Raw genomic sequence first — 26503 nt, 5'->3', positions numbered from 1 at the left:
ATCGTCCGTCCTATCGTTTCTTTTGCCCTCGTTCGTCCGTCCGTTCGTTTGTTTCTAATCTATCTCTCGATCGATTTCGCTATACTCCGCTCGTTTATGCAAGAATTCGCCTCCGGGGTCGATCCATCCGTGACTGGTGATGGTCTTTTAGAGCGATTGTCTCTCTGTTGGTGTACATTTTTGGGCTCTCCGAGTCGCCTGCCTGGTCTCTCGCTTTTCGACCTTCCTCGTTTCCATGTCCGTCTCTACTCCTAACTTCTAGTCTCTAATCATACCATCATGGGTTTTATCGTCGCGACTACCGACGATGATGATGATTTTCAGAGGCCTCGTCCCGTCGGATGGGCGCATATGACAGATTCCTGGTGGCAATTTGTATGGAGTCTCTCCTCAAGCCTCGTGCTTTACTAACCGAGTATAGGTCCTCATCGGCTTGCTGCTAGGTAGCGTAGTGATTGGATGTTCATACCTCCTCTACGCAGGTCTGTCGAGAGCTCGCAAATGGTACCAGGTAGGTATCCGGTCGATGTCCTCGGTCGATGCCCTCGAGGAGATTGCTGACATTTTACAGTCGCGGGCCCAATCCGCAGTGGTGCCCAGAAATGTCTTGGATAGGCTGGACCGACTATCAAGGCAGCAGCTGTCCTTGCCCAATGTCCAGTGGGCCAAGAAGCCGTCGTCGTTCGGCGTCTACTTGGGCTCTTTCGACGCATCCCCAACCAGGGATCAGTCGAGACTCCTGAGTCAATGGGATCTGCTGATCGTTGACCCCGCGCAGTCCGGTGTGGTCGAGGCCCTCTCGCGGGCCGAGAGGAAGCAGTTTCTGGGCCGAGTAGACGTCGGTTCGGGCTCAGGGTCGACTCTGGCGGCTATCGACCGAATCGAGAGCGCACTCAGCAGGTTCGATGGCGCGCCGTTCAGCGGCATGCTCCTGGCCAACTGGGAGAGCAGCTTCAACCCGGCCGCCATCAGGAAACTGGCCGAGGCTCTCCATGCCTTTGGCCTGCCCGTGTATCTGGAGACAGCGCCCCCGGACTTCCTCCAGGACCATAAGACTCTGCAGACCGATGCCATCGCCGGTCTCGTCATCCGCAATGCCTCCATCATGCCTGACGGCGAGAAACGCGACTACTTTCAGATGATCAAGATGCAGCCCACCATCAAAGCGTTCGTGTCGGAAGCCTGCATGCGCGACTTCGTGGTCATGGCCTGGGAGACGGTCGACGACAACGCTCACCTGTCCAATGCGGTCATCCAGCGATCTCTGCAGTGGTGCAACTTCTACAGCGCCATCACCTGGATCGGCCGCCAGGCGGCCTTGCACGATGCCTCTCTCAACGTCAAGATTCCCGAGCCCTTGTCGGCCTTTAGTTGGCTGAAGGAAGCCGAGATCATGAAAGTCCACGACATCTGGCGCGCCAATCTGAACCTCCAGGAGGAGGAGGTCGGGCCCAGAGACGCATGGACCGCTCTGCTGCAGTACTTTCCCACGCTTTCCAACGTGCTCACCTCGTCCGAAAGAGAGCCCCCCTCGCACATGGACAGCGCGACGATCGCGGTTCGTGATCCGCCGGAATGGGTGGCCCAGGTCAGGTCGCAGGGCAGCCCGCTGTCCATCTCCATGGCCGGCGTGGAATACAAGGAGTTCGGCTGTTTCCCCCTGGGATCCGAAGCCACCGCCGTGGCCTTTGTCGAGATCCTCAAGTCCCAACAGCGGCTGAAGTCTCTGGGACTGCTGCACCCGGTTCCCTCGGACAAAATCCAGAAGCTGGGCGCCCTCCTGCGACGATTCCACGATAAATTCGCCGTGTCGCACTGGCCCGACTTGCCCACGCTGCCGGCGACGATCAAGGACCTCGCCAATTTTGCCTCCCAGGATTCCCTGCGCATCAATCTGGGCCTCGACTCCGGTCTGCGCAAGAGCGCCGACGTCCGCTTCTGGGCCGTCTACCAGTCCGACGCGGACGGATTCGAAGTGTTTGCCTCGAAAAGCGCGCAAGGCCTCGCGGGCACCGTGCTGCACACGTTCCTCTCCGCGCGAGGTTTCCCCCGTCATGTCTGCTTCGAAGCCGAGACGGCTCTGGCGCAATGGTCCAAGGACGTGAACGAAGACATCGGACTGCCCCGCCGGCTCATCCAAGATGTGGACGCCCTGAGTCCCGAGGAGCGATTGCTCCTGCTGCAGCATCTTTCGTTGACGGACGCCAAGAGTGAACTGTCCGAGACGATCTGCCGGTACATCCGCCGGCAGCTCATCGATGCCCCGTCCCTGGCGCAGCTCAAGGAGCTCAACACCGTCGCGTACCTCGACGGATCCCTCCCGCCAGAGGCCCTGATCAAGTCCCGCATCCACTGGTACCGCGATCAGGGGTGCCGTTCTCCTGCCCCTGCCGCGTGCCTGGCCCTGTTCCAGGAAACGGACGCTGTCTTCACGCGCATCCTCCGAGAACGCCGCGAGAGCGATCTGGCTCAGATCACCAACGCCCTGTGCCAGCTGGTCCAGAAAGACCGGATCGACGTCTATGCCGATATCCTCACGCTCTCCCTCTTCTGCGCCGCCCGCAAAGGCGCCTTTGACGAGATCTACATGGAAGTCACGGATCGCAACCCCCTGTTCAACGACCAGTCCGATCAAGCGGCCGCCTTCGCCGAGTCGTTTGCGCTTGGGTCGCGCTGCGAAGCCTACTTCGACCTCTCGCCCAGCGCCTTCGGGAAGTTGCTCTCGGGTCGATTCAGACGATACTACCAGGACCGGGAACTGCCGGACTGGATCAACGGCGCTCCGCAGATGGCGACCTCGTATGCCGGGGCACAGATCGATGTCAACCCGGACGACAAGGTCAAGCCCATGCGGGGGTACCAGCGCTTCACCTTCCTCAGTGTCTTTGCGGTGCCCGCCCTGATCGACATTCTGCTGCTGACGCTGTATGGCCGCGGCTTGTACCTCTCCGGCCACATGCCCGAGGAGGTCATGCACAGTGCGTCCATCGCGCTGATGATCTCTCTGCTCCTGTCGGGTGCGGCGGGCACCTGGATCGCCTGCGGCGGGTCCTACTACCTGATCTCCATGGCGTTTGCCGCCACCAACATGTTTGTCTTTATCCGACTCATCGCCTGTTTCGCCTTCACGATCGCCGTGGGGCTGGTGGGATTCATCGTCATGTCGGCCGTCAAAGGCCCCGGGCCCGGCATCGTCTTCTACCTCTACCTGATTGCCCTGACCCTCTACTTCAGCATCTTCGCCTCGCTCGCCTGTTTCAGCTACCCGGGCTCCAAGTTCCTCTCGGGCCGCAAGGCCATCTTCGCCTGCATCCCCGTCCTGTTCATCTCGCCGATCGTGACCAACTGGAGCCATCACGATGTGGTCATCTACCTCATTGTGCTCTACATCTTCATCGGACTGCTGCTGCTCAGCCTGCGGTCCGTCGCCTCCAAATGGGTTACCTGGTACCAGAACATCCGACGCACCGACGACACCGAGATCCGCAAATGGTATGTGTCCAAGTACGGCAACAACGACGAGAAGTGCTTCGGTGGCCGGAGCGATCCCGCCGTGCTGAAGCTGTCGCGAGAAGCGCTGTATCGGGACGTGATGGCCGAAGTGTCCCGCGGCTTCTTCTCCAAGCCGACCACAGACCAGCTGGTCCTGGAACTGGCCCGGGACTGGGAAGCGACCAATTTCCTTCTCGACTGGTACTGCCGGTATGCCGACGTGCCCCGGCCCATCCCCTTCAGCTCGGGCTGGAATATCCAGACCAAGGTCGGGCTTGATGTGCTGCGCAATTCGCAAAAGGGCCAACGCTTGCACAATGCGTTCATGCATTGGCGCCAGTCCAGCCGGGAGATCGGCTGCGGGGTGCTCTACTTTGTCTTGGCTCTGCTCGATAAATGGGCCGACTTGCTGACCGGGGGCCGGATGACTGGGTTTCTACAGATGCCCAATGGCGACACGCGTTTTGCGGTTGGGTTCGGCCTCGCGTATTACCTGATCGGCGCCGTGCTCATCGACACCAAGGCTCAGGAACTCCATGATCTCATCGGGGGCCAGACCAATCAGGCGGTGGGCACGTCCAAGGAGATTCGGCCGTCGCAGAAGCGCGCCGTGAGGTTCAAGAGAAAGGTGTACTGGAGGACGTTCGTCAAGTATCTCATGTGGCAGGTCTGGAGTCTTGCCTTGTCCACGGCCTTGCTCTGGACGTTCCGGTCGTCCGTGGATGCCATGGCCATGTTCTGCGCCTACGTGCTGTCGTACACCGGCCTGCTGTGGTATCAATACACGAAGATCTTCGCTGGTCCGCATGCCCTCCGACCATTGCTGGCCGGGATCGTCGTTGGCCTGCCCGTCGGGATCGTCCTCAAGACCTGTGTGTCGGGCAATTTCAGCAATTACGGCCCGGTGATTGGACTGGGCACCGCCACCTGGACGACCGCGATCCTCACTCTGCTCACGGCGAAAATGGGAATGCCGAAGAAGGTGGACTCGCCCGTCGACCTGGGCAAGACGTTCCACGCGTACACGACCCCGTGGGCGGATCCCGAATGGTCCCAGCAGGAGCTGCAAACCTTCTTCGAGAGAATCTCTCTGGTGCCGTCCGACACGCGACTCAAGCTGGAGCCGGGTGCGCATCCGGGGATGGAAGTCAAGTCGCTGCTGCTCTCGCGCCGCGAAGAACCGCGAATCGAGGAGGCTTTCCCCAAGGCATCCGAGCTGATTCACCGAGCCCTGCAAGCCTGGGCCCAGGGGGAGATTTCGATCGAGCTCGTTCCCTTGGGCTCGCTGGGTCCCGGCATCCGCGCTCTTAGCTGCCATGCCGCGGACCAGCTGAAACTGGTCCTGGCGGTCGGACGCGGACTGGACCAGCGCATCGACGTGAGCGGCAACTGCCAAGTCATCGCCGAGACTCTGCTTCATGCGGTGTCCGAGTCCATGCTGCGGATGCCTCACGAGTACGCCGTGCTCGCGGAATCGCTCGTCACGGCCGGCGTGACCGAGACCATGGCCCGGCAGCTTCGCGAAGAACCCAACACCCCGGTAGTCGTGCGGTGGGCCAAGAAGGAGCTCCTCCGGGAGCTGTGTCTGGGGTTCGAATGTGACACGCATTGGGAGAAGCTGCCCAAGACGATCCGGAAGGCGTTGCTGGACCGTTGTGTCGGCAAGCCGTCGCACTTCTCGGAGCGCGACCGGCAATGGCTTCAGGAGCACCTCTGCCGCTTTGATACCAGTGATCTGGATGTCCATGTTGCCCGATGCAACCTGGGCGCCGCCACCGCAGTCAGCATTCTGGATTACGCCCACTACGGCACCGGCGAAGAGGCCTTGGGCAAGGACTCCGAGACGCCGCTGTTCATTCCCTATGTGTCCAAAAAGCTGCCCGCGGCGCTCGCGTTCGTCAAGGATCCCCTGCACAACTTCTGGTACTCGGTGGCGTCCGCCATCAAGTTCATCATCATCGCCTTGATTGCCGATCCGGAATTCCAGCGAGAATTCGACCATGTGATGAAACAGCGCGCCCGCATCATCCGCGTGCCGTGTGTGTTCCTCCTCAACCTGATCTGGTCGTACTCGAAGATCGTGCAGGATGTGATCCTGTCGTTCTTCCTCTTCCATGGCCGGGACAACGTCAAGCGTCTCTGGGACGAGACCAAGGGCATGACCATCAGCATCAAGAAGAGCCGATTCATGCTGCAGAGCCTCGACGGCACCTTTACGGCGTTCAAGCACGACGACGAGGACGGCGGCTTCAAGGTCTACTACTACAGCGGCGAGCACAAGACCGAGCCCGAGGGCACCAAGTCGCTCAAGTACGTCAGCACGTACTCCAAGGACATGCTGCTGCTCATCCGGCAGGAGTTCAAAGACGGCAAGGCCATCAACGAGTTCCACTATGACTACCGCGCGCCGAACAAGAAGAGCCTCCGGTTGACCCGCGGCTCCGATACCCGCATCCCCCTGGGCCGGCGGTGCATCCGCGGCGACAGCCATCTGCAGAGCGTCCAGTATAACCGCAAGGGTCTCATCGAGGCCGGTTCCTACATGAAAGATGGCAACCTGATCCGGTTCAAGTACCACTACCGGAAGAACCCCCGGTTCGGCGACGAACTGCTTCGCGCCGAGTTTGTGCTCTCGCACATTACCTGCACCGTCTCCTGGTGTGCGCCTCCCGTGCGGCATCCCGAGAAGGTCGAGCGCTGGATCCCGCACTCCAAGGTCACCGAGGCGACCTTCGTGCAAGGCGCCGACGTCTACGAGGCTCGCTGGCTGTACGACCACAAGTTCCACCCGACCATCTTCACCACGCTCAACGGGCAGAAGATCCAGACGCCGCCCATGATCGAGCATGACTTCCTCGGCGTCCTGGCCAAGCCCAAGTACACCAGCTTTGTGCATGACAATCCGCTCTTCTACTGCGACAGTCTCAGCTCCAACGCCATCACCCGCTTCCTGGGCCTCTCCACCAAGCGGTTTCCCGTCTCGACCTCGCGGGCCCGCTCGCTGGTCTGGAAGGCGTGGAAGGACCGCGTCGACTTTGACGGCATCATCGTCCGCTGGATGGACGAGCGGCTGCTGCGCCGCGACAAGACGCTGGCCCCGTACTGGCGCAGCCGGGACCGGGGCGATCTGGCCTCGGCGAAGAAGTACCTGGACCTGCGCGCGGACACGGTCATGGCGAGTGCCGACCTCGACGACAACATCTCCAGCTGGACGCCCATGGCGATCAAAGTCAGCGATCTGCTGAACTTTGGGCCCGGCGGCGATGCCGTCGTCAACACCCGGTCCAAGGATTTCGGGTCGGACACGGACAAGTCGCTGCACGTCATGGCGGCCGACACGGGCACCTGGCCGAACGAGGGCGGTGGTGTGTCGGCCTGTCGACGCGACATGATCAACTCCCTGCGGACGATCAAGTGGCACATGATCTGCGAGTCGGCCAACGACTTTGGCATTCCCAAGCATCAGACGGAGCAGAACGTGCTCTCGTTGAAGATGATCCCGCTGTGGGGGCTGGACTTTTTGACGCCGACGCATGGGCTCTTCAAGAACAAGCTGGACTCGGAGGTGGAGAACGTCACGTCGGCCAACGACATGGACATCAAGATGAACTTCATCCCGATCCTGACAGCGCTGGTGAAAGGCGCGCGCGCCATCGAGCTGTCCAAGGCCGATATCCACCAGGCCACGCGGGCGCTGGTCAACCTCAACACGTACTTCCAGGACTCGCGGCACTGGACGCAGGTCTGGAATAGCGACATCGTCAAGGAGAGCTGGCGCGACCTCTGGCTCACGCAGGAGATGCCCAACACGATCCCGTCGGCGCAGTGGTTCCACACCGAGCTCCCCACCCTGGGGACGCTCGACGTGGCGCTGGAGCTCTGGTACCGCTACCTGTTCATCTTCTCGATCCCCATCCCCGAGCAGATCCCCAGCGTGTTCCAGGCGTCGCATCACAGCGTCAGCGCCTCGTACGGGGTCGTCTGCAAGATCAAGCGGAACTGCACCCTGCAGATCTGGGACCACGCCATCAGCTGGCGCGAAACCAACCTCTGCCTCTCCTCGGCCCTGTGCAAGCTCTCGCCGTTTGTCCGCAACGCCCTCCTGGGCCTGATGCGCATCACCTCCGTCATCACCCTCCACCATGCCGACATCATCTCGCCGTGTGCCGACTTCTTCAATCCCGGCTGGGAGGTGGAGATCGGCACCTGCCAGGGCACCATCGAGCACCGCAACATCTTCCGCCGCAAGGTCGACCCCGTCGTCAACGGCATCACGGACATGCAAAAGTTCGCCCCCGTCAAGGAGATCAAGTCGCAGCGGCCCACCGTCACCATGCTGTCGCACGTCTGGTACGCCAAGGACATCAAGACCGCCCTGCTGGCCGCCGACATCATCATCAACCAGTGGAAGTTCGACGACTACCATCTCGACATCTACGGCGCCATCGACAAGGCCCCGACCTACTCCACCGAGTGCCAGGAGATCATCGCCTCCAAGGGCCTCCGCGGCCGCGTCACCCTCCGCGGCAGCGCCGACCCCATGAAGGTCCTCGAAAACACCTGGCTCTTCCTCAACTCCTCCCTCTCCGAAGGGCTCCCGCTCGCCCTCGGCGAAGCCGCCCTCACCGGCGCGCCCGTCGTCTGCACCGACGTCGGTGCCTCCCTGCGCGTCCTCAGCGACCCGGACGACTTCTCCCGCTTCAGCGCGGTCGTCGCCCCCAACGACGCCCTCGCGCTCGCCCGCGCCCAGATCACCATGCTCGCCCTCCTCGGCGAATGGGCCCAGTACGCCGACGACACCGAGCCCGCCCCCGTCCTCACCTCCTCGCCCACCCCGGACGACGTCGCCAAGATCACCCGCCGCATGTACGAGAAGGCCGAGCACCGCCGCAAACTCGGCATGATGACCCGCAACATCGTCCAGAAGTCCTTCTCCGGCGACCGCTACCTGCGCGAACACGAGCAGATGCTCTGGATCGGCAAGGCCGTCAAGACCATGGCCGTCCGCGCCGCCGCCGGCGCCCCCGGCACCGCCCTCGGGGACCCCATCGACATCGCCGACGCCCTCCAGGTCGCAGACCCCATCGAGGAAGAAGTCATCACCATCCCGCAGTCCGCCGTGCACTCCTGGCGCTCGTCCGCCGCCTCGGGCATGTCCACCGTCTACTCCACCATCTCCGGGTACCCCATGCTCCCGCTGACCCGGCCCGCGTCCATCCGCTCCTCCTTCAGTAACTTCTCCACCGCGACCGACTCGGACTCCTTCATGGGCCTGCCGAGCAACGCATCCCTGCCTGTCTTCGCGCCGCGGCAGACCCTCTCATTCGATGCGGGCGGGGCCGTGACGCCCACGGGTCGGCTGTCCCCGTCAGGCAGGCTGTCGCCGGCGTTTGGGCGGCACCGACACTCGCACGCGCGGTCCATCTCCACGCTGGGCCGCGAGCAGCTGCGTGGTTTGCAGCGTGAGGAGCCTCATCCGTACCGCAACTCGGATGTCAGTCTGCATATGCGCGAGGAGTTCCTGCAGTCGAGTATCTTCAAGTCTATCGACGGTAATGCGGGGGGGAAATCCTGAATTTGCACACTATCTATCTATCCTGCCCTACCTAATGGCATATTATCATACCAGTCTTGGTCTGTTTATGATGGCTGACTTGGCTGTATATACATACACCCATGCAATGTCTATATCCCTTTCTTACCTTGTTTCTCATGTACTGCATGCACGCATACATTAATGTTTATAGGCGGAACTGAACTTGCATTTGCATTACGTTTGAAAAGAGTCGTTGCTTTGTGTTTATAGTTTTGCATAGCGTGTTGAATATACATTTTCTTCATCTAATTACTTACAACATAAGGATAGAGCAACTGTATCTGGATGCTAAGGAGACAATAACCGCAGCGACCGCTTCATACGCTCCCACATTGACTCGTCCGGCACGGGCTTCGCTATCAGATGCCACTCCCCGTTGAATGCATTGACGAGCCAGTCCGAAAGACCTAGTCTGATTAGTGTTGCGAAACAAAAGTAGTGAAGGGGGGGACATACGGTGGTACACCATCATGTGCGCATTATGGAAGTAGATGCTATGATCCGAGTCCGGGTAGAACTGCACATCGTAGTTCTCGACGTTCGACAAGTCCAGCTTGTCGATTAACACAAGGGTATTCTGGAGATGGACGTTGTCGTCCGACGCGCCGTGCATGACAAGGAAGCGGACGCTCTCGGACAGGGCCGCCATGTCGGTTATGGTCGAGTTGTCATACCCATTGGGATTATGCTGGGGGGTGTGCATGTATCGTTCCGTGTAGATTGAGTCTGAGTCCGTTAGTATGGATTCTACGAGTCAGAAGGGGATGAAGGGGATGTCATACCATAGAACCGCCAGTCCGTGACGGGTGCAACCGCCATTCCGTACTGGAAGGTCCGACCAGCGTCTTGTTCAAGAGTCTTCAACGTCATGAACCCGCCGAAGCTCCATCCCCAGATCGCCATGCGGGTTTCGTCGACGTATGACTTCGCCGCCCACATCTTTGCAGTGGCGATTTGGTCGTGCGCCTCGTAAAAGCCAAGGTTACCGCGGACAATGCACCGAGCCTTGCGGCCGATGAAGCCCGTGCCGCGGCCGTCCACGGTCACGACGATATAACCTAGGCTGGAGGCGACGTAGGACTGGAAATCGACGGTGAACTTGCGGTCCACGGTCTGCGAGCCCGGTCCGCCGTACAGATAAAACAGGACAGGGTATTTTTTGGCTGGATTGAAGTGAGGAGGGCGGCGCTCGACGACCTGCAGCGTGTAGCCGTCGACCGTGACGTTCTGGTAGACCTCAGTCGGCAGTGCGTACGCCTCTACCATTTTGGTAAGCTGTGCATTATCTTCAATGCGGTCTTCGTACGTTATTTCGTCGCCGTGCGTGTTGATAATCGCCTGCCAAGGAATAGAGGGCCCTTTGTATGTGAGCAGCGCGTAGCCTGTGCCGTGTGAAAAGGAGACATCATAGTAGCCGGGTTTGGAAGTGTCGGTCAAAGGATTGAGATTCGACCCGTCCAGCTGCACGCGATAGACATGGCGCTGGGTGGGTGCTTCCTTAGTGCCGACAAAGTACACCAGGCCGCGTTGCAGATCTACGGCAGCCGGTGCGTCCACCACTTCCCACTCGCCCGATGTGAGCATCAGGGCGTTGGGGTTGTCAAGCGGCGAGAAGTACGCAAGGTGGTCGTATCCGTTGTATGGCACAGTGTCGATGTACCCGTCGTGCGGTCGTCCATTGTTGGGGTCCGCCGGGACGAAGCGTGTGGACTGCGAAGGCTCGACCCAGCCACCGTCAAGACCGGCAACGTCCTCGGACCTCACCAGTTTGCCCGTCCTGGACTGGGTGTCAATCAGATACACCTTGAGAATGTCGCTTTCGCGGTTAGTCGATCTCACAAGGATTTTGCCCTCGGAGGCCCACAAAACCTCAATGATGATGCGGTCGTCATCGGCAAAGTCGTCTGCTACTTGGACGGAGAAGACCTCATTCTTCTCAACGTCGTAGAACTGAAGATCGACCACTGGGTTCGGGGCACCAGGCTTGGGGTATTTGATCTCCCTCACGTCGGGGTAATTCTCCAACCCCGGGAGAGGCTTCTTCCCAGATGGTCGCGAGATGTAGTACTGTACCGGAAACTCGGGCACACTCGTCTCATTCGTTCTGAAGAAAGCGATATACTTGGCGTCATTCGACCACCATGTGACGCTGTTCCCCGAGATCACTTCCTCCTCATATACCCAATCGGGAACACCATAAAAAAGGTTCTCCCCACCGTCCTTGGTAATCGCGACAACGCTGTCTGACGACAGCCTCCGCAGATACAGATTATTGTCACGAACAAAGACGACTGCGTCAGAGGCAGGAGACCAAAGCGCGAGCTGCACTCGACCATCCGGAGCACTAGGATCCAGCGGTTGCGCAGTCTGAGAATCCACGTCCAACACCCAGTACTTCCCGGTGAATGAGTGCCGCCAGTTCTTCTGCTGCTCGGATATCAACAGCACTTTCTTCAAGTCCGGGCTCGGCCAGACGTTGCTGGGAACAATCGCCTGCCCGTCCACGTGCACGATGGGCTTCCTCATCAGCACCCTGCTCTCCCGCCCCGTGTTATTGCCCTTTCGACTCCTGATATCGTCCACCCGGAGGTACCCCTGCTTCTCATCCCCACCCTTCTCGACAAGCAGCCCGTCTTCATTGTTCGGCCCTGCAACCCACCCGATCGCATGGTACCGAGGATTCCATTGCCCTCCGAGCACCTGGTGCAACGTGACAGGCTTGCCGGAGCTCGTGCTCGTGCTACCCAACGCCGAGTCGGCCCCGTGCGCTTGTAACGCGTCCGAGGCAGTCTGGTAGTTCGCTCGTCCCCCTGTTAAGAACAGCACAAAGGCAAGCAGCCAGCCTCCAAGGCAGAGAAGAACCAGGATCCAGAATATCCGCCGTGCGCGACCGCCTCCGGTAGCTGCTTTCTTGGACGACGAGAGGAATGGTTCTGATTGTTCCGCCTCGCCGTCCTCGAGGTCGCGGTATTTGTCATCGTCAGCCAGTGCCATTCCCCCCATGGCGTTGGGGAATGGTTTCTGTTCTCGTGGGAAGAGGGACTCAGTGGATAGACTCGAGTCTGTGGAGGTTTGAGATGCGGCGGATACGGATCGAGAGTGGGTCATCGGGAGGAATTCAGAGGTTTCTTCATGACCATCAGATCGCCTCATTGTCACGGTGGTTGTACGACAGTAGCTGCTGTGATTGAGTTACGGTGCACATGTGACGGGTCTTAACAGATCGACGATGAGCAAGGATCCTTCAAGGAGGTTGTTGCACCCAGGAAGGTTAAGTTACAGCCGCTATAAGAATATCATCAAAGTAACAAATAAAGTATCGTCAAGACATGGTCATTGCTTCGTCAGCAGACAAAGAAAGCCAGCGAATGGCCGTAAGTGGGAATAGTAATGACTGATGGAGTCTGGGGTAAGCTGCTGTTGTTGTTGATGATGGCAGTGATGTACACTGTAGATAGCGCCTCTTGGCAGCCGATCGGGCCTTATTGACCTCCTTTTCGGGTACCCTGGTCTATTCCGACTTCAATAATATCGACCGAGTCAATTCATCTATCTAGCTGGAGATGACTGTGATTTTTGGCACTGCACAAACAGAGTGCTCCTAATTAGCAATTTGTTGTTGTATGGCACGTTGATGATATTCTACTCGGGCTTCAAGAATCGCGAACATAGAACCTGACCAGAACAGGGCTACACTCGACATGTCAAAGACTTCATTAGAGATTAATTGTCTCTAGTAAACATTGTTGAAGGTATGCTTCAAACGTGAGAATACAAATGTTCCATATAAACCCAGTCCAGCCATACTCCTTTAAAGTAGCAAGTAACTCCAAACTCCAGGGCTATCTTCCGGATATCTGCGAAACAAGATACAAAGTGTGTTCAATACGATTCATCCTATCCACCTGAATGAGCGACTTAGCAGTGTATGGATTTGAAACGTAGCTCAGCCGTATCAACGGCCAACTTATAGGCCTGACCCTTGATGACGGCCCACGAATCCTCATCGAACATGGGCTGGTCCCCGAGTGTCTCAATAATGCTACCCACACAGACGTGGAATCGCTTTATCTCGACATAGGTGAGCATGCAAAGCAGCGCAGCCCGTTCCTCGACTGTCGCAAGCTGGTAGTCGTCCAGCAAAAGGGGTTGTTGGTCCTTGCCCTCGTACGTGCGTACCAGATGCTGATAAAACACCCGGCATCTCTGCAAGATCGTTCAGCAGAAACGATAGAGGAAGGTTCGGACGTGGTCCTTTCCAGTGCACCGTGTGCAGGTGCTCATGGGCTCTAGGACATCAAGAGCGCGCCTGATATAGTCCAGGCCGCACTCCTTGGTCTTGAGCGAGCTGCGTAGTGGATTGCTGAGGTAGGTGACATCCGGGGAGTTTATACCCTGTAGAGAGCACTCGCATGGGAAGAGCTCATCGTCTCCCAGGTCGATATCGATGGTTGGTAGGGGAGTGACAGCTCGTTTAATTGCCTTCTTCTGGCAGGAACTCTGGGGAAGAGCCTCCATTTGGGCGAGGATGACCTTCAGACCCTTTATGAAAGCGGTTATAGATTGGCCTTTCATGTTGCCAAGCTGCTAAACCAAGCGAGAGTTTGTAGTTGGGTACGAAATGAGTGCAAATATTGATTGTTGCGAGTACAGTGAACGTCTGTAGATGGTGAGAGAGGTGAGAAAGAAGCAAGGAGGGTTCGCTGCGAGAGAGCCATATTTAGCATCTATGACTCTGTTGAACCAAGGTAGAGCGGTCTATGTCCTGGCTACAACGAATCAAAGTGACGACATTCGCAAGTTCCTGAGGTTGCAGCCTGAAGAATCGGGCAGTATTCAAAGAAAGAACCGCGATGCAGGTACAGTTGGAAGACTAGTAGAGCACAAGACAAGTGTCAAGTGCAAGTTGTACGCAGCATGACAGCTATATGCACTGGATCATCTATATTCGAATCATTTGATTTTTGGGTAAATTACTTCTCATAATACACCACATCTGATTCCTGTTGATTTATACGCCTCCAAATCATCTCGATAGAGCGATATCATCAATTCTCATAATCATCTTGACTGTCTCAGCTGCAAGTTCGATGGCGCTGGTGCTCACCAAAAGTGGCTGCAGGATGTTCTCCTCTGTGATGTCGTCGCGCACACCGCCGCTACGGATACTGACACCAGCATTGTGCTGGCCTTGAGCGTGGCGGTGTCGCAGCTCGGTGACAACCTTGATCGAATTCAGACCAGCGTTCTCGGCTAACGTGGTTGGAATAACCTCCATGGCATCCGCAAACGCCTTCCAGCATATAGCCTCGGTGCCTGCGAGCTCTCGCGCGCGCATTGCCAAAGAGTGGGCGACCTCAATCTCAGGAGCACCACCACCGGCAATAAGGGCGCGTTTCTTGACCAAGCAGCGAATGACACAGAGAGCATCGTGCAGAGACCGCTCCGCCTCATCCAGGATCAGGTTGTTGGCACCGCGGGCGACGATAGATACGGTCTGGTTGGCAGCGGTGGCGGGTGTCTTGATGCCGGTGATCTTTACGTACCGAGCACCAGACGCCTGAACCTCCTCGACGAGATCAGCAGTACCCAGTTTATCCTCGGTGAAGGAGTCAATGTTGGCGACGGGCTTGCAGCCAAGACTCTTGCAAAGGAACTCAACCTCATCCCGCTCGATGTCCTTGATGGCAAGAATCTTAAGTCGTGAAAGGAAGTGAAGGGAGAGGTCGTTAACGGCGTCACGGAGGATCGATTTTTGGATGAGAAGGACGTTACACTTGGTCTTTTGGATCTTCTTGACCATGTTCAGCAGGTACTGGCGTTCTTCCTTGAGGATCTTGTCCATCTGACGGTAGTCATTGACAACGATCTGATTTTCCATCTGCAGTCATCCAAACGTTAGCAACCTGTATACCTGTATCGTGCTTTTGAGGTAGAGACACGTACATCAGGCTTGGGAGGACTGAGCTGGAATTGAATCAGCCCTATCCGGGCCTTCTCGATTCTTGTGGGGCCGCCGCTGCTCTTGATGACGGGCTGGTTCAACACGAGGCCGTCAACCATTTCACTGTCCTCAATTGTACCGCCGACCTTCTTCACAATTCGGATATTTCTCAGATCCACGTTCTCTGCCGTTTTAGGATTGATAACCTTGAGCACCGAATCCACCGCCATAGGGCCAAGAAGGCCAGAGTGTTGCGATACGATCTTGGAGGATAGCGATGTAGAAGCGGCTTGCAGGAGAGTAGCACGGTCCATCAGGTTGATCGGGCGAGACATATTCTGGAGAATTTCCACCGCAGCAGCGGCGGCTCGCTGGAAAGATTCCGAGATGATGGTGGGATGAATACCCTTGCCCAACAGGCGCTCGGCGGCACCGAGCAAGCTACCAGCGATCACGACCACGGACGTTGTTCCATCACCAGCTTCGACATCCTGAGCAGCACTCAGATCGACAAGCATTCTGGCCGCAGGGTGCATCACGCTCATGTCTTTCAGCATCGTGTTTCCGTCGTTGGTCTATGGAGGGGTTAGCGCCGAGCTGCATACTTCGGGGCTGGAATCCGTACGATAATCGTGTTTCCCTTGGGTGTTTGAATCTACGACAGTTAGCATTGATCAACGTGTAACATTGGACGTGGCCATACCATCTTATCCATTCCTCTAGGTCCCAGAGACTGCAAAGCCATTAGCCCCTCACTTTCGACATATATGGATATCTAGATTGCGTACTGTTCTGATGGCATCGGCGACGGCTAGAATCACATCAGCTACCATGTACATACAGAAGTCAAAAAGATTATAAATACCTTTAGCAGCCAGAATGTTGGCAGTCCGAACCGCCATAGGCTTCTCCTTATCCTGCGCGAGTATCAGAAAACGGCCCACAAGCAGTATTTGCTCCGTAAAAACCACCCACCTTGAAGGTAGTGCCAGGGGCCCCCTGGGAGACTGCGGTCGCCATTTTGAATATGTCCGCGGATAGAGGCACAAAAATAAACTAGAAATTCAACGGGGACACGGGTCGTGATAGGGGAGCAGATCCAGTGTCTGGCAGCGGCTCTGGGAATTTCTTCGAAGGTGCTTTGGCGGTGGTGATGCTTGGCGGCCACTAGCGTCAGCAGCTGGAACCCGTTCGCTGACAGCACCTCAAGCTTGAGAGCTCGATCACATCACTATCCCAATCAAGCTTCACCTCACACTCCATCTCGTCAGACTCTTTCGACCTCATCTTTTCATCATAATTCATATTCCGCTACGACTGTATTAGCTTCTTTATTTTCTTGCCTTCCTTGTCCGGTTTCACAGTCCAGTCTCACCATGCCTAGCGCCACGGGAGCGAACTGGGAGAAGTACAGGAAGAACTTCGCTGATGACGAAGAGCCGGAGAAGAAGATCACACCTCTCACAGACGAGTATGTTATGACTGCGAGCAGGCGTGCTCTATGTTGACTCTGTGAGGTATCGGCTGATGATGAGACAGTGACATTCAAGTACTCAAGACATACGGCGCCGCTCCCTACGCGACCGCATTAAAGAAGCTCGAAAAACAGATCAAGGACAAACAAGCGAGTGTAAACGAGAAGATTGGCGTCAAGGTTTGTTGAACTTAGTGCTTTGTTATCTCCGGACCTTGGCTGACTTCAGACAGGAATCCGACACCGGTCTTGCACCTCCACACCTTTGGGATGTTGCTGCAGATAGGCAACGCATGGCGGAGGAACAGCCATTGCAGGTGGCTCGCTGTACAAAGATCATTTCCGACGAGAAAGATCCCGATAAGAGCAAATATGTCATCAACGTCAAGCAGATCGCCAAGTTTGTCGTGAATTTAGGGGAGAGAGTGAGCCCGACGGATATCGAAGAAGGCATGAGAGTCGGGTAAGTGACTACGGCTTCTGTTCTTTTGACAATTCTGATTATTTGATAGCGTCGACCGGAATAAATACCAGATCATGTTACCCCTTCCTCCTAAGATCGACCCTAGCGTGACGATGATGACGGTCGAAGACAAGCCGGACGTGACCTACGGCGATGTTGGTGGATGCAAGGAGCAGATCGAGAAGCTGAGAGAAGTTGTCGAAATGCCTTTGCTGTCACCGGAACGATTCGTCAACCTCGGTATCGATCCGCCAAAGGGCGCGCTGCTGTACGGTCCTCCCGGTACCGGCAAGACCCTCTGCGCTCGAGCAGTCGCTAACCGGACGGACGCCACCTTCATCCGTGTTATTGGTAGCGAGTTGGTTCAAAAGTACGTTGGTGAGGGTGCACGAATGGTTCGAGAACTTTTTGAGATGGCCCGTACCAAGAAGGCGTGCATCATCTTCTTTGACGAAATCGACGCGGTCGGCGGTGCTCGTTTCGATGATGGAGCTGGTGGTGACAACGAGGTTCAGCGTACTATGCTTGAGTTGATTACACAGCTGGATGGTTTTGATGCCCGTGGTAATATTAAGGTCATGTTTGCAACCAACCGACCGTCGACCTTGGATCCTGCCCTGATGCGTCCTGGTCGTATTGACCGCAAGATCGAATTCTCGCTTCCCGATGTGGAAGGTCGCGCCAACATCCTCCGCATTCATGCCAAGAGTATGTCAGTCGAAAGAGACATCCGGTGGGAGCTGATCTCCCGACTATGTCCTAATGCTACCGGTGCGGAACTACGGAGTGTTGCCACAGAAGCTGGCATGTTTGCGATCCGGGCGCGGCGGAAGGTTGCCACAGAGAAGGACTTCCTGGCTGCTGTGGACAAGGTCATCAAGGGCAACCTTAAGTTCAACTCGACGGCGACATACATGCAGTACAATTAGATGGCGTCTTCTTTATGCATCTTGGGTTACATTGCATGGCTGGATGGATGTATGATCAGATTTAGCTCGGTGATTCGGTCTATGATGCTGCTTTAATATGATCTACTGTGCATTAACAGATGCCAATATTCTCATGGTATACCTCAGGGTAGTTTTTGTCCCAGTAGGTTTTGATGGACAGGATCTGTGATAAGTGATATACGTCTAGTCACGTGATTTCAATCCGAGGCATAGCCGATTCCCACCCAGTCTGGACTGGGAATTGGCTCATGTCTTCAACTTGGTGTAGCGAATAAAGTGTAGCAGCTTATTGAATATTGAAAGCTCATCTATAGATCACTCAGCTTCCTCTCATCTCCTTCATCGGCCACTCACCCCGGAATTCTTCGCTGCTGCCGGGTTAACAGAAGACCGGCCACGTGCCTTGCCCTTTTGGGCCAATAAAAAGCTCCCGGCTGCCCGAGGTGATTACTACTACGCATCATCTGATTGGCTGTCTCGGCCCCGGTCCTCCCCGTCGGCAAGTGAGGGAAGATTATGTCAGCCAGCTCTTCCTGTTCTTCTGAGAACCGACGATCCAAAAGTGCAGCTCATGAATACTACCACCGGCTTCCGACCTCGTCTTTGCCTGCTCTCCCCTCCTCCTCCCACTACGACTGCCGTAGTGCTGTTGGTCGTGCTCATTTAATAGCCTCATCTCAGAGTCATAAACAATAGTGTCTATTTTCTTTTGATCCGCCCACAATGAGCTCCCTGAGCTTGCGGAGCCTAGCTCCCGCTTCGAAGGTCGGTTACCCGAGGGTCTTCTGACAACCCTTTATTCTATGTTGTCACTATGCTGACTCGCATATCTGCGCAGATTTCCCGTGCCTTGAGGGACCAGAGACGTTTTTTCTCGTCGACAAGACCAGCAGGTACGCATTGAATCCCGCGAGGTTGACCTCCCCCGCTGTTCACTAACTCCGTTCTTCCAGCCCGCATATTCGCCAACGGTCCTTTGCGCGCTAAGGAGGCTACTGGTTACATTTCCTCGAAGTATCCTGTTATTGTAAGTGACTGTCGCATTGACATGGAAACGAACTGGTCTAATTGATGGTAGGATCACGAATATGATGCTGTCGTTGTCGGTGCTGGTGGTGCCGGTCTGCGTGCCGCCTTCGGTCTGGCGGAAGCCGGATTCAACACTGCCTGTGTCTCGAAGCTCTTCCCTACAAGATCTCACACTGTTGCCGCTCAGGGTGGTATCAACGCTGCTCTGGGAAAGTATGTCAATGAAATGATGGAGTTGAATATTGGGCGATTGTGCTAATGCCGATTTGCAGCATGCATCCCGACGACTGGAGATGGCACATGTACGACACCGTGAAGGGTTCCGATTGGCTTGGTGACCAGGACGCCATCCACTACATGACCAGAGAGGCTCCTGCTAGTGTTCGTGAGCTCGAGGGCTACGGATGCCCCTTCTCCCGTACCGAGGATGGCCTTATCTACCAGCGTGCGTTCGGTGGTCAGTCCAAGGAATTCGGCAAGGGTGGACAGGCCTACCGTTGCTGCGCCGTCGCTGATCGTACCGGCCACGCTCTTCTGCACACTCTCTACGGACAGTCTTTGCGCCACAACACTAACTACTTCATCGAGTACTTCGCTCTTGATCTGCTGATGGAGGATGGTGAGTGCCGTGGTATCATCGCCTACAACCAGGAGGACGGTACCCTGCACCGCTTCAAGGCCCACCACACAGTTTTGGCCACTGGTGGATACGGACGTGCCTACTTCAGCTGCACATCTGCCCACACTTGCACTGGTGACGGTATGGCCATGGTCGCCCGTGCTGGTTTGCCCAACCAAGATCTTGAGTTCGTTCAGTTCCACCCAACTGGTATTTATGGTGCTGGTTGCCTGATCACCGAGGGTGCTCGTGGTGAGGGTGGTTATCTGCTCAACTCCGAGGGTGAGCGTTTCATGGAGCGTTACGCCCCCACCGCCAAGGATCTGGCGTCTCGCGACGTCGTCTCCCGTTCCATGACCCTCGAGATTCGCGAGGGCCGTGGTGTTGGTCCTGAGAAGGACCACATCTACCTGCAGTTGAGCCACCTGCCCCCTGAGCTTCTGCACGAGCGTCTGCCCGGTATCTCGGAGACTGCATCCATCTTCGCTGGTGTTGACGTCACCAAGCAGCCCATCCCCGTCCTGCCCACCGTCCACTACAACATGGGTGGTATCCCCACCAAGTACACCGGTGAGGTCTTGACGGTGGATGAGCAGGGTAACGACAAGGTTGTCCCCGGTCTGTACGCCTGTGGTGAGGCCGCCTGTGTCTCCGTCCACGGTGCCAACCGTCTGGGTGCCAACTCTCTCCTCGACCTCGTCGTCTTCGGCCGTGCCGTTTCTCACCGTGTCCGTGACATCGCCACCCCTGGCAAGGCTCACCGTGAGCTGAGCCCTGACGCTGGTGCCCAGTCCATCAAGGACCTCGACTTCGTCCGCAACGCCGATGGCCCCAAGTCGACTCACGAGATCCGTAACGCCATGCAGAGGGCCATGCAGTCTGATGTCAGCGTCTTCCGTACCCAGGAGAGTTTGGATGAGGGTGTTCAGAAGATCACCGCCATCGACAAGATGTTCGACCAAGTCGGTACCAAGGACCGCAGCATGATCTGGAACTCTGACCTTGTCGAGACTCTGGAACTCCGTAACCTGCTCACTTGCGCGTATGTATCCTTTCAGCCTTTGATTTTTTTTCTTTCGGTTAGATGCTAACAAGATGTCCTGTAGCACTCAAACCGCTGTCGCCGCCGCCAACCGCAAGGAGTCCCGCGGTGCCCACGCTCGTGAGGACTACCCCGAGCGTGATGACGAGAACTGGATGAAGCATACTCTCACCTGGCAGAAGAAGCCTCACGGTGAGATCAACCTTGGCTACCGTGCTGTCGAGCACAGGACCCTCGACGAGAACGAGTGCAAGAGCGTGCCTCCCTTCAAGCGTGTCTACTAGATGCATTCCTCTGCACCTGATGTGGGTGTAATCTCAGCATTCACATGCCTTTGACGAGGCTGGATTGGCCACAAGATCCGGGTCAACCTCCAGATAGGAACCACAGGGGTTTTGACCCATCAGCCTTAATTGCTTTGCTGAACTGTGGAGGAAGGATCGTTAAAAGAGCATCATGAAAATTCTGCATTTCCCTGTTTTATATCTGTATATCCATGTTTTCCCTTTCAGGCGATGAGTTAGGTGCACTCACGTTATTTGTTTTCATAGCAGTTTGTCATACAATTGGAGTCTCTTTTGCGTCGGGACAGTCCAACTTGGAATTCTCAGTGTAACCGCAGTACGAGAGTCTGGAAGCAAATCTCGTAATTTCTGCCATAGTACGTGACCTTGAGATTTCTTAGATTTTGGTCGGAAATGGCCTAATCCGGTAGTGCAGAGTACCATCCCGGCTCTTTTCTTTGTCTGCTGTCCCTCGCCTTGAGACAAAGAAATCACTCCAACGGCCCGTCAAACGTACTATACTGGACATCAAACAACATTAACAAATCCATGAGTCTTGATCCTTCAACGGGCTTGGATCCAGTGATGTTTAGCAGCTCATTCCTGACTATGTAGTGATGCAGAGCTCTGGTTCTTCGAGTCTAGACGAATGCCACTATGGCAATCATGCCTTTCTCTTTACCACCTTCTGGGATCGATGAGAAGACTGAAGCATCGCCTGCTCTCCGCTACGAACCCTGACTCCGTGACCCTTGTGGTGGCTGGTAACTTCATAGCTTGACTGTTCGTGGACTGAGGACTCCGCCCCGGCCAAAATCTCTGACAGACAAAGAACTCGAGTCATCAAGTCTTGCCACTTTGTATGGCTCATTCGTTTTGGAGTGAAGTTGTTTCAGAAAAACTTGCATAGCCATGCTTACCCAGGAAAAGAATCAATGCACATTGCAGCCCATACTTTCTTTTACCTTTCTTGGCTCAGCACGACCACATGGAGGCCTACTCCATAGTGACTACCGTTGCGGTGATGTCTGAAGACTCGCTCTTCGTGCGTTCGTTGCTATCTTCAGTCTCGTTCTAAGTCATTAATCCTGTCTTTTGGTAGTCCAAGTGCAGTGTGCAGTAACCCATTTGACGTCTGTCATCTGAGAGATGACTCTCCATCTCGCCCGTCAAGCCAACACTTGCACCGGCAGCAAGCAATGGTATGTTTGCTCCAAGGGCAACTTCCGTGGCTGTTGCTCAATTGATCCGTGCAATACGGGTGTATGTCCGGATCAAGAGAGCCAGTCTACATTGTCGACGTCGACTACTTCCACCACCTCGAAACCTGCCTCAACCACAACGGCGATCTCGCCAACGACAGCCATCACTACTGCGCCTTCTACAAGCTCGCAGGGAGACATCCCGGGCCTCATTCCGACTCGAACTGTGACTCAGGCTGTTGCACCAGCGACAGATACGGATGCTGCTGATGCGAGTCCCGGCCACGACCGCAGCGCATTGATTGGCGGTGTTGTGGGAGGTGTATTGGCCTTGATACTGCTAGCCGGGCTGTTATTCCTGGTGCACCGGTCTCGCAAGAAGCGTGGTAAACGGTTCGTCTTGCTGCGGTGGCGTGTCCCTCGCGAGAGCCATGAGAAAGCGTCAACGGTTGAAAGCAGCAGAGGGGTCGTGTCAGGGAACGGGGGACGGTTACTTGATGGTGAGCTACGCCCCCCTACATGAGTTTGGCTGGGATAAAAATTGACTTGCTTCTGGCATCCCACGCAATCATCAACCAAGCCTTGACAGTTCCCGGTTCAGAACAAACGTCCGCAATATCAAACTCCATAAGCCCCCCGTCGTACGCAGACCCGAGTAAAACCTCACCACCGGTTGAGGTGACCCAACACAGCTCCGTATCCTCCTTACCACCGGCATCGTCCGCGGCAACCCAGCCCTCCCCTGATCTGAACATCGCCCTCAACACAAGCACAAACACAAACGCAAGCACGAGTCCAACCCCAGACAGGGCAGAGATCACCCCCGAACTCTTCGACACTGGCTTCTACCGCCAACGCGCCGAGCTAGCAGCCTACTCCCAAAGCGAACTAATCAACCTCCCTCCTGAGCGAAGGCAGAGGCAGGTGACTATGACCCCCGCGCAGCATACCAATTCCGAGGTAGACCAGCCTGCCCAACCGCAGCTGCCCTCGATCATCACGCCGGACGGGGTAATCCTGGGCGCGAACCTTGATTACCGGTTTCCGCGGGATGATGAGTATCCTGGTTCCGGGGAGGGGATTGGCCATGTGCTTAGCTTCATGCAGTTCGAGGAGGGAGGGGAGGCAGGGCGGAGGGAGGAGTGGAGAAAGAGTTTTGAGAGTGGGACGGGGGTGTGAGTTCAACTACACAATTGGTGCAGTTGGGCGGCTGTTTGTCTGTGCCGAGTGGCTTGTATACCCTTGTTCTATTGGTGGTTGTTTTGATGCATTGATTTGATGTCGTGTATTTCTTGTATACTGTTGGTGGTAAATTGTCATGTAGAGATGAATTGTTGACTGGGGGCCGAACCGAAATGTATTCTATATACCTACTAAAACATATAACCCGAAAGACATAGCTTTTCATTCCCTAAAACATGAGATTGAACAGATCATGTTCTTACAGCAATCCCCTGAGGACGGCGGTTTGCTCCAGAACGGCGCGGCGGCTGGTGCCGCCGACGGCATCCTTCAGCTCAACGGCACGCTCGTAGTCCAGGCAAGCCTGGACATCTTCGTCGAAGCGCGCATCAATAGCCTTCAGCTGTTCGAGTGACAGAGTGTCCATGGGGACGTTGTTCTTCTCGGCCAGGGCGACGACCCGGCCGGAGATGTGGTGGCCCTCGCGGAAGGGGACGCCCTTGCGGACAAGGTAGTCGGCGATTTCGGTGGCCAGCATTTCGGGCGCCAGTGCGGCGGTCATCTTCTCGGGGAGGACGGTGAGGGTCGACAGGACGCCGGTGGCGATCTGGATGCTATCGCTGACCGTCTTGATGTGGTCCAGCAGCGGCTCGACGCTCTCCTGCAGGTCCTTGTTGTAGGTGGTGGGGAGACCCTTGATGGTCATCATCAGGCCGGCCATGTGGCCGAAGGCACGACCGGCCTTGCCACGCAGAAGCTCCAGGCTGTCTGGTCTCGTTTAGTTGGGGGTCAAGGATGAAAGTAAACACAAGAGAAAAACTCACCTGCGTTCTTCTTCTGAGGCATCAACGACGAGCCGGTCGAGTACGCGTCAGACAACCGGACGAAACCAAACTCCAAACTGCTGTAGATGATCAGATCCTCGGCCCAGCGAGAGATCTTGAGCATGAATGAGCTTCCCCACTGCATCGTCTCCATGGCAAAGTCCCGGTCGGCCACCGCGTTCATCGAGTTGTACAGCAGACCGTCGAAGCCCAGCTCCGCGGCCATTGCCTCCCGATCGATCTGGAAGGGGTTTCCGGCCAGAGCGCCGGTGCCCAAGGGGCTGCGGTTGACACGCCGGGTGACCTCCCGCAGACGCTGCAGCTCACTGGCGAAAGCGGTGGCATGCGACAGTAGCCAGTGGCTCCACCGGACGGGTTGGGCCTTCTGCAAGTGGGTGTAACCGGGCATGATGAAGTCGAGCTCTTTCTCGGCGCGCGCGATCGACACCTTGATGAGATCGCACAGGACGGCGTCCAGCTTGCGCAGCTCATCCCGCAGCCACAGGCGCATGTCGGTTGCAATCTGCTCGTTGCGGGACCGGCCGGTGTGCAGCTTGCCTCCGATCTCCTTGCCGATGATCTCCGAGAGTCGGCGCTCGTTGGCTGTGTGGATATCCTCGTCGCTCTCCTTGACGGCGAAGGTGTTGGTGCTCCATTCCTCGGCGATCTGCTTGAATCCGCGCTCGATCTCGGAGAACTCGTGCTGGGTCAGGATGCCGCTCTTGGTGTTGGCCCGGGCGAAGGCAATGGAGCCGGCAATATCCTGCTTCCAAAAGATACGATCGTAGGGGAGGGATTGGTTGTACTGAACCATCAGGGGGTCGAGGCCCTCTACGAGTCAAAAGATAAATAGGTTAGTAGTATTCGGAGGAATTGAAGCTGGGGGAGGGGGTACACACGGGTGAATCGACCACCCCAGAGCATGTTCTCTGCGACAGCTTTGGGAGCACTCATTGTGGAAGCTGTAGACGAAGGAATGGATGAATTGAAGAGGAGAGAGAAATGCGAGAAGGAGGCGATGGACAGATCGGAATCCAAATGATTATTTCGGTGATTCACACAGGAGCGACATCGGCGCTAACCGGATGGGGCCGACTTCTATCAACAATGAGTCACCACTCAATGCTATAACAACTAGTTAGCCATAGTGTTGTCTTCTACTCATGCGCTTGATGAATTTTGATATCTGGTAATATGAGTTCTCATGTTGCCTTCCAAGCTCCTACAAACGTTGCAATGGACCTCTGCCGAGATAGGTTGGAGACGAGTTCAACCGCCATGCTAATAATCACTCTCTATTAATCGACAATGACGCAGCAAAGATTATCATTTGAGCTTAAGAATACTGTCATATCGACAGATATGATATGATATGTAATATAGGTGATGCAGATGTTCTGATAACACAATACAGGCTGATGGGAGATAGTATTCTCACTGATAGCCAGAAGTAGGATGAGAAGCTGAAGGGATCTCGAACCAGACAAAGCAGTCAAATGACACAATGTTGAATGATATGCGACATCTGGATGATGATACGGATCAAAACGTTATTGCTTTCGCAAAGTAGCCGCCTGAAGATATGCAAGAGACCTCATGCATCTGTCAGGAACAGTTAGCCAGCCCTGAGCATCAGGACATCCCAGCCCGATGCACGCAAGCCATTGATGAGTCTGATGGTCAGCGTACAGAATAGAGAGAAGTTTAAGGCCTTTCTCTGTGCTTAGATCAAATGTCTCACGAGCTGGCTTTTGTTCTGCTACATGTGATGTAAAAGATTGCTGGAATCCTAGAAAATCTCTTGCTAGTGCAACTAAAGTACTACAGAGTATAGGGGTGTAGCCACAGATGTAATCATGCTACAGTTTGTTCATAAGACAACAGTTAGCTTTCATATAAATTATTCACAGCGTGCTCTCATAGAGGATTGATTTTCTTTTAATAGTGCGGTGTATCTACCCTTGCTTGTGGCAGCAACTCTGATATCTATAAAGGAAAGGAATCAAGCAGATGTCCAACCAATGGCACCTATCTTTTGTCACCATGAGATGCAATGTATACCAGCTTTATATCATGCAGAGATGTATAGATAGGAATTTGTGCCAGTCAAGAATAAGAGACAAGGTCCTCCAACTTACATGTTTGCTACCTAGCAAACAAATGTATATTCCCAAAACACCCTGCGGACATATCCTTGTTCAGCGCATGCGTCTTTGAGTCTCTGTCATGGTTGAGGTATGCAATTCAACATGAGGCTCGGCAGCTCTGGTTCTGCGGACATAGAGGTGATAGTTGTCTCAGACTAGCCATCTGTCGACTGGATCTTCCTGGAACAGCTTCTGTATATGTTTAGTATATCTAATCTCCTCTGTATATTGAGTCTTCTAGACCATGTACTTCTC

The 26503-nt window shown here is 55.6% G+C and overlaps 8 protein-coding genes across 8 annotated transcripts; 4 read left to right on the top strand and 4 right to left on the bottom strand.

The window, feature by feature from the left end:
* Positions 1 to 279: 279 nt before the first annotated feature.
* Positions 280 to 9067, top strand: gtb3 (glycosyltransferase family 4 protein; the record flags this gene model as incomplete). The annotated part of the gene is made up of 3 exons (XM_077804365.1): positions 280 to 375; positions 422 to 511; positions 572 to 9067. 3 exons carry the CDS (start codon positions 280 to 282, stop codon positions 9065 to 9067), a joined length of 8682 nt encoding a protein of 2893 aa, XP_077660521.1.
* Positions 9068 to 9376: 309 nt separating this feature from the next.
* dapB (dipeptidyl aminopeptidase dapB) lies at positions 9377 to 12241 on the bottom strand (the record flags this gene model as incomplete). The annotated part of the gene is made up of 3 exons (XM_749735.2): positions 9377 to 9495; positions 9545 to 9814; positions 9871 to 12241. 3 exons carry the CDS (start codon positions 12239 to 12241, stop codon positions 9377 to 9379), a joined length of 2760 nt encoding a protein of 919 aa, XP_754828.2.
* A 765-nt stretch (positions 12242 to 13006) lies between these two features.
* Positions 13007 to 13663, bottom strand: AFUA_3G07840 (uncharacterized protein; the record flags this gene model as incomplete). Its single annotated transcript, XM_749736.1, has 2 exons — positions 13007 to 13294; positions 13337 to 13663. The coding sequence occupies 2 exons, from the start codon at positions 13661 to 13663 to the stop codon at positions 13007 to 13009; spliced, it is 615 nt and encodes a 204-aa protein (XP_754829.1).
* A 340-nt stretch (positions 13664 to 14003) lies between these two features.
* Positions 14004 to 16162, bottom strand: AFUA_3G07830 (chaperonin-containing T-complex subunit CCT4). Its single transcript, XM_749737.2, has 7 exons — positions 16008 to 16162; positions 15898 to 15949; positions 15821 to 15843; positions 15736 to 15765; positions 15658 to 15687; positions 15035 to 15607; positions 14004 to 14969 (listed from the first exon to the last, which is right to left on the bottom strand). Exons 1-7 carry the CDS (start codon positions 16050 to 16052, stop codon positions 14115 to 14117), a joined length of 1608 nt encoding a protein of 535 aa, XP_754830.1. The 5' UTR covers positions 16053 to 16162; the 3' UTR covers positions 14004 to 14114.
* Positions 16163 to 16235: 73 nt separating this feature from the next.
* rpt1 (proteasome regulatory particle base subunit RPT1) lies at positions 16236 to 18158 on the top strand. Its single transcript, XM_749738.2, has 4 exons — positions 16236 to 16503; positions 16572 to 16686; positions 16740 to 16969; positions 17019 to 18158. The coding sequence occupies exons 1-4, from the start codon at positions 16409 to 16411 to the stop codon at positions 17896 to 17898; spliced, it is 1320 nt and encodes a 439-aa protein (XP_754831.1). The 5' UTR covers positions 16236 to 16408; the 3' UTR covers positions 17899 to 18158.
* Positions 18159 to 18471: 313 nt separating this feature from the next.
* Positions 18472 to 21535, top strand: sdh1 (succinate dehydrogenase [ubiquinone] flavoprotein subunit). The gene is made up of 7 exons (XM_749739.2): positions 18472 to 18684; positions 18758 to 18812; positions 18873 to 18946; positions 18998 to 19161; positions 19221 to 20609; positions 20674 to 21270; positions 21330 to 21535. Exons 1-6 carry the CDS (start codon positions 18643 to 18645, stop codon positions 20891 to 20893), a joined length of 1944 nt encoding a protein of 647 aa, XP_754832.1. The 5' UTR covers positions 18472 to 18642; the 3' UTR covers positions 20894 to 21270; positions 21330 to 21535.
* Positions 21536 to 21537: 2 nt separating this feature from the next.
* AFUA_3G07800 (uncharacterized protein) lies at positions 21538 to 23274 on the top strand (the record flags this gene model as incomplete). Its single annotated transcript, XM_749740.2, has 2 exons — positions 21538 to 22595; positions 22685 to 23274. Exons 1-2 carry the CDS (start codon positions 22043 to 22045, stop codon positions 23272 to 23274), a joined length of 1143 nt encoding a protein of 380 aa, XP_754833.1. The 5' UTR covers positions 21538 to 22042.
* A 262-nt stretch (positions 23275 to 23536) lies between these two features.
* AFUA_3G07790 (argininosuccinate lyase ARG4) lies at positions 23537 to 26156 on the bottom strand (the record flags this gene model as incomplete). The annotated part of the gene is made up of 3 exons (XM_749741.2): positions 25001 to 26156; positions 24102 to 24932; positions 23537 to 24045 (listed from the first exon to the last, which is right to left on the bottom strand). The coding sequence occupies exons 1-3, from the start codon at positions 25053 to 25055 to the stop codon at positions 23537 to 23539; spliced, it is 1395 nt and encodes a 464-aa protein (XP_754834.2). The 5' UTR covers positions 25056 to 26156.
* Between the last annotated feature and the right edge of the window lie 347 nt (positions 26157 to 26503).

This window comes from Aspergillus fumigatus, chromosome 3 (assembly GCF_000002655.1).
Source record: "Aspergillus fumigatus Af293 chromosome 3, whole genome shotgun sequence".
In the NCBI taxonomy this organism is placed as follows: domain Eukaryota; kingdom Fungi; phylum Ascomycota; class Eurotiomycetes; order Eurotiales; family Aspergillaceae; genus Aspergillus; species Aspergillus fumigatus.
This window is presented reverse-complemented; position numbering and strand designations above follow the sequence as displayed.